This window comes from Etheostoma cragini, chromosome 12, assembly GCF_013103735.1.
Source record: "Etheostoma cragini isolate CJK2018 chromosome 12, CSU_Ecrag_1.0, whole genome shotgun sequence".
NCBI classification, from domain to species: Eukaryota; Metazoa; Chordata; class Actinopteri; order Perciformes; family Percidae; genus Etheostoma; species Etheostoma cragini.
Genome location: NC_048418.1, coordinates 801,581 through 812,126, shown reverse-complemented (window position 1 = coordinate 812,126; position 10,546 = coordinate 801,581). Strand labels below are relative to the sequence as shown.

Here is a 10,546-nt window from a genome sequence, read left to right as displayed (position 1 = left end):
ACTCGGGTTAGACCACCATTCAGGGACTCGGGTTTGATTCCAGCGCTCAGGGCTCACTCTCTCAGCTCGGATCTGGTTTCAGAGTGTTAGCTCTTAACATTAACTGTCGACCGCGGTATTTTCCCAAAATAAGCGTTACGTCTGTCATCATTGATCAGAGCGACAGAACCCAAACCACAGAGACAAACAAGTCCTCTTGTTGTTCCCCCACTCAAAAACACATTGTAACTAACATGGTAACATGCTAAAATGCTAACATCTTGATATGTTATGTAAGATGTTGGCACGTTAGCATGTTAACATCTTAACATGTTAGCATGTTAACATGATGCCAGATCATCCATAAATGCTCTTATGGGGGGCTGCCTCATATATCCTGCAAAATTAAAAAATACACAATTTATATTTTTGAAAGCATTCTTAATTTACAGCAATTTTTCACACCTGCCTAAGACGTTTGCAGATATATTGTAAACATATTCAGACATACATACATATGCATTAAATGATTATCATGTCTGTGCTCCTGCTGTTGTTACTGTGGCACTGCTGCCCTCTGGTGGCTGCAGACACTCACTGCTTCTAACCACACACCTTGTGTTTCTTTATTTCTGTTGTACTTGTCTCTTTTTTAATGTTTCTTGTATGCAGTGATGGCGAAAGCCTTAAGATCCTTTTCAGGTCATCTGGGACAGGTCTGCTTCCTGTCCCCAGAGTCAAAACTAAACGGGGGGCAGGGTTCAGTTTCTATGCTCCTCATATCTGGAACAAACTCCCAGAAACCTGCAGATCTGTCACTACTCTCAGTTCTTTTAAATCAAGGCTGAAGACTTGTCTTTTTCATGTTGCCTTTCTTTAAATGGTTGTTCTTTTCTTTAATGTTTCATTTCTAATGCTGCACTGTAACTTTTATTCTTGTGTTTTATCTGTTTTTATTTTTTAAATGATTTTGTGTAAAGCACTTTGAATTGCCCTGTTGCTAAAATGTGCTCTACAAATAAAGCTGCCTTGCCTTGCCTTACTGTAGGTTAATTATAATTAGTAGTAGGTGAAGTATAAAAATGTCACCAATACTTGGTTACATTGGTCAAAACTGAAGTCACTTCGTGAAATGTCCGCTAAACAGAAAACTGTGTGGAACAAACTGAATAAGTTTTCATTGCTTTCTCACGAAATGCATTTAATGCCCACATTCACCATAGGTCTCTCAGGTCTCTGAGCCCCGAATGTTAACGTCTAGCGATGGCCGCTGAAACGACCATCTCTTCACGGTGATCTGTACTCGCCTCACCGGCCATCACCTAGAAGGGGGTTCATGGGCATGTGCCGCTTTAGATCCAGAGTTTCTTGTGAGCAACAAATACTCAACAATCACAAATCAACTGATATTCAGACGGGGGTTTTCTTAAGTATCAAGATAAAATCCATTCAAGGTGGATTTTTCCTTCAACTGCAAAAGCTTGTGCTTCATTTGTTTGTTGTAAAGAAAGTTAGATAAGTTAAGAAGAAGTAGATGTGTATTTTTTTCCCATAATTGTGTCCAGTCTGATAATAATACTGATGTTTCTGCTTCACTCGAAAGAGGACAGGCAGATTGGGTGTGAAGTGTCAGACTTTGGACTCTCATGATGATCAAACATTAACTGTTAGCAACCGTAAAGCCATAAACCAGAACCAACCTGCAAACTGACCGTCTGCTTTGTTTCTATCTTTGTTTTAGCCTGAAAACCATCAGCCTGCCAATACATCATCTCATATGTTCATTGATTCTAACTGCACATTCAAATATTTTTAAATATCTTCACGAGTTCAAGCTGATTATATGTTTCTATTAAAGGTAATGTATTCAACATCAACAGTCAACCTGGAGTCTATTTTTCCTGTATTGGTGTCTAATTTGTGACTAATATGAACACAAATCTTTAAAACTGATCCAGTATATCCACCAGACTCCATTTAAATAATCACTACTTTTAGCGTGTATAGAGCAGCATATCTCCACCAGACTCCATGTAAATAATCACTACTTTTAGCATGTATATAGCAGCATATCTCCACCAGACTCCATGTAAATAATCACTACTTTTAGCATGTATATAGCAGCATATCTCCACCAGACTTCATGTAAATAATCCCTACTTTTAGCGTTTATAGAGCAGCATATCTCCACCAGACTCCATGTAAATAATCACTGCTTTTAGCGTTTATAGAGCAGCATATCTCCACCAGACTCCATGTTAATAATCACTACTTTTAGCATGTATAGAGCAGCATATCTCCACCAGACTCCATGTAAATAATCACTACTTTTAGCGTGTATAGAGCAGCATATCTCCACCACACTCCATGTAAATAATCACTGCTTTTAGCGTGTATAGAGCAGCATATCTCCACCAGACTCCATGTAAATAATCACTACTTTTAGCGTGTATTGTTTCACAATGATAAAATTATCTAGGAGTTTGGTTGTTTTAGTGATGTTGATTTTTCACTGTTTCATGTTAAACTAAAAGGATCTTATTTTTTTAGAGTTACATTGCAGCTTGTTTCACGATCTTGCTTGACACTGAACCAATGTCAAAGATTGTTGTTCCCATCAGTCACTTACACAAAGAAGGTCCAGGGTAAAAAAAAAACTGAAGATACCATTTAAGTCAAATCAATTTTATCAAGACACATGATGTTAAAATAACTTAAATGTATCACAATGTCCACAACATATCCAATCGTAACAACCGTTTCAGGTCGTATAAAGTGACGAAGAGGTTATGTCATTAGTATCCCTGGCTTGTTATGTCATTAGCATCACTGGCTCGTTATTCATCTGACTCATCGGCCTGACAGCAGGGCAGCGCCTGGAGCTCCTTATTTGGACATAACAATGTTTTTATTGTCCTTCAACTTCCTGCTTATAGAGACCGACTTCTCCTTCATTAACAAGTTGTTCACCTGAGTGGTGATGGGAGTTTGTAGCAGAGAGAGAAAAAATGAAAGCAGTATCCAATCAATCCACCTTTATTTGGTAAGCACTTTAAAAACAACCAAAGTACTGTACAGAAAAATCCCCCAAAAATATAACGAGTAAATATAATAGCTGTTTGACAATTGAACTAGATAACGCCTCTTGGTAGGAGGGGTCTGACGGGGCCGGTTGGGGGGCGGGGGTTATGCACAGCGGCAATAATAATCACAATAACAATAATTGAGAGAGACGTTTGTTTTTGGAGCCACTCCGACTACTACTAGTCATTTCTACTACCTTTACTGTTCCTTTAATTGCTACTGTTCGTCATATGATTCCATTATACCCACTTCCATAATTATTATGAGTCAGTTCTCTCTCTCTCTCTCTCTCTCTCTCTCTCTCTCTCTCTCTCTCTCTATCTCTCTCTCTCTCTCTCTCTCTTTCTCTCCCTCTCTCTCTCCCAACAGGCAAATTGCCGCCTGCCAAGAGTCTGGTTCTGTCCAAGGTTTCTGCCTAAAAAGCAGTTTTTCCTCACCACCATCGCACCAAATGCTTGCTCTTGGGGGACATTGCTGGTTCTCTGTAAACCTCTATATATACATCTATATACACATATCTGTACCATGGCCTGAGATAACTTCTGTTAGGACTTGACACTATGAATAAAACTGAATCAGATTGTAGTGCTGTGTGTGACTCCTGCAGGACGCCAACACAAACACCTGTGGATGGTTCCAGAGCTATTTCAGGTGTGGCCCAAAGACTCATAATCCTCATCGTCATGATCAATATTGAGTGGGAGGCGGTGGGGAACTACAGGGAGCGGCTCCCAGCCGTTTATGGCCCCTGAGAGAGTAAAGTTCTCCGGTTATAGCTGCAGACGTCAGATTACCAAGAACTAACTGACGGAGAGAGACCAGAGCCTCCACCAGTCCATCCTGACACTGAGTTAGGACAGAGAAGACCTTGTGGTCCCACCGTTGCTGCAGCTTTTTCCAAGGCTTCTTGTTTTTTGTAGATTTGTTGGATTTTCTTCTGGGTGTCACCATGTCGACGGCTGTGGAAGCGTCCGGGTTCCTCATGTGCATCATCAGCTGGCTGGTGACCGGCGCCTCGCTGGGGAACGACTACTGGAAGATCTCCACCGTGTCCGGCAGCGTCATCATCTCCCAGAGGCAGTTTGAGAACTTGTGGCACGCCTGCGCCGAGAACAGCGCCGGCATCGCCGAGTGTCGGGACTTTGAGTCGCTGCTGGCCCTCCCCGGTAAGAGACTACACCCCCCCAATGAGAGTCAAGGATTTTCTATTCTGTATCCAAGTACATATGGGAAACATGTTGCAAATTCAAGACATTTTGAGATTTTCTTTCCCTGTTTCCAATGATTTTAAATTTAAAACATTTTGAATTTCCAGACCCAAAGTATGGAAATTAATTAATTTTTGCTTATATACTGATCAAATGCAAGTAAAGGCTGCACACATTGATATTATAATGATATAATAGGAAAGAAAAATGTCATATTAATGCAAATGTAGCTGTACAAATCAAAGATACTCAATGCTTTTTGGTTTTTGTTCAAATGAAAACAAGACATTAGAGCCAACTAAAGCAAATAAGATACCCTCATCAACTTTAAAAGCAATATTTCTAGATTTGTTTCTATGCTTCTAGACTTCAAAAGTGACTTCTTGCCAAAATTTGAACTTTTTTTAGAAATCATTCACTGAACGAACCTATTCAGAAATGAAATTGCAACCTAACATACTCGGCTATTTGGTGACACAAACACATATTAAGATTTATTAAAAGTGACTTGGTGAAGTGAAGAAGATCTGACTTCCTCGTATGCACCAGGTCATAAAGCCTCTAAAGGAAATCTGAAGCAAATCTCAGAAGTTTCATGTTTTAAAAGATGAAATCAACGCCCAATGTTTGAGCCTCTCTTGTTAATCCGTGGAGCTCATAACATAATTATAAAAGTTAGCTTTTACACATTTAATTTAAAGCTTGTTGGATCCGTTGCACAGTAAATAGGTCGACCTGCCATGTGGCACCATTTCAGACATATTCGTCCAAAGGTTGGTTGGTTTTACAGCCGCACGTTTCCCGCCTGAATCAGAATGAAGACCAGGTTCTAGTCAGACCGAAAACACCCACAACTTGATTTAGTTAAGTTGATTCAACACCAGATTGTTTCTCCCACCGAGGCCTGCCATGTCACGGATGATTGTCTTTTTGGGCGCCATTTTAAGCCTCGTCGTCCCCTCCACTGATTACAAAATGGAGGATCGTCACACTCAAGCAAATCAAAATCAAGTAAAACAAAGTTTAATTAGCACATTTCTGTTTTACTTTACAGTCTTTACGTCACGTGTAACCAGAAGGGAAGTACACTCTAAGAAATATCAGTACATTTTAACAGAAATTGTCCCTTGTATGTTATTCACAGGAATATTTATGTTAATTTACAATTCAACAGAAAGTGCTATGTGTTTTTTACCATTGACACAGTTATTTAACTGAAAAATTCAGTTTTTTAATTAGGGTAGAAAGTCCGGGTAACGAGCTGCCGTTGGTCTTTCTGTTTTTTTACGAATTTATTTCTTAGAGTGTTATGTCTTCTTCAACGTCTTCAAGTCCTTTATTTGTCCCCAAAGGGCGATTAGTTGTGCTGCAGTAGCAAAGAAGTTAACATACAGTACGTGCCAACAATGATGACGACTTCGATTAAAACTACAGGGTCGGACCAAACGGGGAAATGATTACCACAACATTCAAAATTTAAGTTCATGTGTGTCTTATGTGCAGACGTTAAATATTCTGTAACCCTTGTGTTGTGCACTGGTCAAATTTGACCGGTTTATAAAAACTTTCTACATCAGAAAATAGCATTGAAAAAGATCATCCTCATTTTGTCCTCATGTTGTCCCCATGTTGTCCTCATGTTGCCCTCATGTTGTCCTCATGTTGCCCTCATGTTGTCCTCATGTTGAACTCATGTTGTCCTCATGTCGTCCTCATGTTGTTCCCATGTTGTCTTTATGTTGTCTTTGTGTTGTCTTTGTGTTGTCCTCATGTCGTCCTCATGTCATCCTCATGTTGTCCCCATGTTGTCCTCATGTTGCCCTCATGTTGTCCTCATGTTGCCCTCATGTTGTCCTCATGTCGTCCTCATGTTGTTCCCATGTTGTTCCCATATTGTCTTCATGTTGTCTTCATGTTGTCTTTGTGTTGTCTTCATGCTGTCCTCATGTTGTCCTCATAGTGTCCTCATGTTGTTCCCATGTTGTCTTCATGTTGTCTTTGTGTTGTCTTCATGTTGTTCCCATGTTGTCCTCATGTTGCCTTCATGTTGTCCTCATGTTGCCCTCATGTTGTCCTCATGTTGTTCCCATGTTGTCTTCATGTTGTCTTTGTGTTGTCTTCATGTTGTTCCCATGTTGTCTTCATGTTGCCCGCATGTTGTCCTCATGTTGCCCTCATGTTGTCCTCATGTTGCCCTCATGTTGTCCTCATGTTGTCCTCATGTTGTCTTTCATTAATGTTGGGGCGTCTTATTCAATTTTATAGCATTGTAAAACAAGTGGAAGTGTTTTTGAAATAGTATTGAGTAAGAGTTGACATATTCCAGTCTGTAATTATCATCAACATCCATTCCTTTAATTTTAGTCTCAATAATTCCTAATTTCTGCTTTTCTAACTCAAACATTAGGTATAATTTCCTATAAATGAGGTTATTAACCATAAATTTCAAAAATAACTCAGGGTTCAATGTCTTGCCCAAGGACACTTTAGCATGGGACTGCAGGGCCAGGGATTGAACCACCAACCTTCCCATTGGCAGGCGACTGCTCTAACACTGCCGACAAAAGGAGAACAAAAGCAGTTTGAAAATAATTGAGTCACAGAAAGAAGGTTAAAGTTTATAATCTGCAACAAAGCCTAACCTCAGACAGTTTAACTAGGAAAAGAAAACACTTTTTTTGATTTGATGCTCTGGAGAAGAGACACATCTTTAATATTCTCGATGATGAAGTCGTATGATTTATTGTTCATTTCCCAGTGTCCTGCTTCACTGAAACTGTGTGCGGATCATAAACAGGTGCGGCAGGTTTTTATGATCATTAGAGGTCATTATGTTAATTATTGACTAAAGTAAAGCTGCTCTTAAACTCAATCACACAATGTTACTTCCAGTTCTTCCTTTTCTTCTTCTTCAATGGATTCATTTCTTTGTAAATTCTAATTTTTCATGCAAGGATTGTGGTTGTTGTGTATCATAAAGTAGAGTTTCTGTTAACGAATTGCCCATAAATAACATGGCTGGTGTTAGTCGTGCATTCAAAAGACCAAATCAGGGGTTTTAAGCGTCAAAAGCATCAGAAAAAAGTGACAAAAAAAATAATTGATCTTCAATTTTTTGTCCCAGAAGTACAACAAGTTTGTTGTTGACGGGAAGAAAACACAAATGTTAACATCTACTGATAAAGCATTCATATAATTTAATGCAGTAAAATTACTAAAACCACATTCTGAAAGTAAAGGCTCTGCATTTAATCATTTTTTAAAGATTTCTTTTGGACATTTTCGGCCTTAGTTACATCGTACAGCTTAGACACAAAAGGGCAAAGAGAGAGGGGGAATAATAAGCAGCAAAGGGCCACAGGTGGGAACCAAACCCGCGGCTACTGGAGTGAGGACTGGGCCTCTGGATACACGCGCACGCTCAACCAAAGGAGCTAACCGGGCGCTCTAAAGCCTTGAAATGATACAGCTGCTAAATCAATTGTTCTCAAAACGTTGTGACATTATCATTAAAAGACGGGTTTTTCCATCAGGTCAGTTTGTTGTTTTTAGGTTTTGTTAGCTTTTTAGTAGTAATGTCTGAAGCAGCAGTTTGAAACATTTTTAACATTTGTCCATGAAACAGGCAGCAAGGACTTTATAAAAACTAACAGATGGTTTTTGAAGTCTTGGTGAAAGTGTTTAGGACGTTGTCTTCACGTTGTCCTCACGTTGTCTTCTTTGCTGTCCTCATGTTGTCTTCATGTTGTCCTCATGTTGTCGTCATGTTGAACTCAAGTTGTCTTCACGTAATCCTCACTTTGTCCTCATGTTGTCCTCATGTTGTCTTCATTTTGTCCTCATGTTGCCCTAATGTTGTCTTCATGTTGTCTTCACGTTGTCCTCACGTTGTCTTCGTGTTGTCCTCATGTTGTCCCCATGTTGTCCTCATGTTGAACTCATGTTGTCTTCACGTTGTCCTCACTTGTCCTCTTGTGGTCCTCATGTGGTCATCATGTTGTCTTCATGTTGTCCTCATGTTGCCCTCATGTTGTCCTCATGTTGTCCTCATGTTGTTCTCATGTGGTCCTCATGTTGTCCTCATGTTGTCCTATATCTATTTAGGATGTAACTGTACAGTTAAGATGCATCTTTCCGTCTCTGTAGCTCACATCCAGGCGTGTCGGGCGCTGATGATCATTGCTCTGCTGCTTGGCCTTGGCGCCATGGTACTGTCTATACTCGGGCTGAAGTGCATCAAGATCGGCTCGGCCACCGACCAAACCAAGGCCAAGGTCTGCTTCACCGGAGGACTCCTGAGCATGCTCGCCGGTGAGTCTGCAGCCCCAGTAATGACATGAAGTTTTTCCTTCGTGGGGACATCTGATAGAAGCACAGCTTAATCAGATTTGCATAACAACAGCGAAGTTTGAAATGGGAAATGTTAAAAACAGAAAAGAAAATGTAAGACAAACACAACAAATACAGAAACATAAAGTAAAACTAGGGGGTGTAAATAAATAAAGCCATTAAATATGGATAACTGTATATACAAAACACAATGTTAACATATAGTTACTTGGAGAGGAATCATAAAACTATGTAAAAAGGCAGCAGATAAAAAAACATTGACCACTGAAAAGAAGATTATTAGAAAATAGGGCGGCATCGTCAGCATAGAGAGGGAGCCATCATCACACATTAAAGAAGAAAACTACTGAAACATTTTGTGTTTGTTTTGTTTGTGCGTTGCAGGTTTGTGCTGCATGATCGCATGTTCTTGGTACGCCTACAGAGTCGTGCAGGACTTCCACAACCCGTTCTTCGGAGGTATAAAGTGAGTTAAACCCAGACACACATCTGTAGAAAGTGATAGGCAAGAGGTCAACCCTTTGTCCCTCTGCTACCCGTCATATACTGTTGCTTGGTCAGTGGCTCTCAGCATCAGATAACACAGAAGTCATCGTTTGGCATACACAACACCAAGGTTCATGTCCAATTCTTCAATTCAATTTCAAGATAGAGCTGGTCTATTTCGTTCTATAATTTACAGATAGAGCAGTTCTAGACCGCTCTACAATTTACAAGGACCCAACAGTTCTAGTAGTGATGCAATGATTAACACCTGTAATACATTTCTAATTACAGTGCTTTACCTTTCGTAGCTATGTATACGAATCCTTCATGAGAACAGCATGAAGCATTATCGCATATAATAAATTGCATATTGTTAACTCTGAGTTCTGTTTTTGCAGGTTCGAGCTAAGTACTGGTCTCTACATGGGATGGGCCGGATCCTCTCTGGCTATACTGGGTGGAGCTTTACTCTGCACCGCCTGTAAGAGAGCATCAGCTGGAGGCAAGAAAGCGTAAGTGCTTTTTTTTTTTATAACGTTCTTTCATTAAGGATCCCTTTAATTTCCAGGATTTTGTCTCTCAGTTCTGACTTTGTATCTCTCTTTTGTTTCACAGCGGTTTTTATGGAAACAAACCCCAGAAGGTTTACACGGCTACGAACAAGTCTGATCCAGATTCAGCCAGAGCTTACGTCTAAAGACAAATCAACACTTTTAAGGACATTGTACGGGCTTACCTTCACTTCCCGACGCCTCCGACTTTAACCTGATTCATGTACACCGACGTAACAAAGTTGAGACCTTAAAAATAAGTCTTTTTTTTTTTTAGGAAAGCAGCTGTTTGTCCCCAGATGGGAGGACAGCTCCCACAGTGGGATAATTACTGTTAACACATGTCTGCTAATAAATGCCTCATAACATTTATGGACATGTAGTTATTTTTCTGTCCTTTTGAAATGTTAGCTTATTTTTTTAAAGACTTTTTGATGTGGAAAACTAAATCTTGAGGCTAGATAAAGATTAGATGGGTGTTTTATTATTGCGTAATTCTGTTTGGTGTTTGTTATTATCAGAATAAAGTTTGTGTTACATAATAAATAAAGGTTTTGGTTTTTGTTCTAAAGGTTAATGGGCCTGCCAACATGTTTATGAAACATTTTCATCCACATTTCATGTTGTGATTCTTTTTTTGATGTTTTATATACACATTTGGGAGTCTTGACACCATTGTGCAAATCCAGACCCAAATCGGAAAGGTCAAGGGTCAGGCATCCAGTAATGAAAGTCAAGGTAACACGAGGCAGGAAATACAATGGCTGGGAGACAGGTGGGTAACCTCAGGCCATCCGAGGGGCGGGAAAACCAAAAGACAGGAAGTAAAACAAGACAAGGTCAGACAGAAAACCAGGCTATCAAAACAAAACAGGAAGTGGCCGGGTA

The 10,546-nt window shown here is 39.8% G+C and overlaps 1 protein-coding gene across 1 annotated transcript; it reads left to right on the top strand.

Moving 5' to 3' along the window:
- Positions 1 to 3,862: 3,862 nt before the first annotated feature.
- cldn15la (claudin 15-like a) lies at positions 3,863 to 9,821 on the top strand. The gene is made up of 5 exons (XM_034888873.1): positions 3,863 to 4,229; positions 8,418 to 8,582; positions 9,006 to 9,087; positions 9,506 to 9,619; positions 9,723 to 9,821. Exons 1-5 carry the CDS (start codon positions 4,013 to 4,015, stop codon positions 9,802 to 9,804), a joined length of 660 nt encoding a protein of 219 aa, XP_034744764.1. The 5' UTR covers positions 3,863 to 4,012; the 3' UTR covers positions 9,805 to 9,821.
- Positions 9,822 to 10,546: the final 725 nt, after the last annotated feature.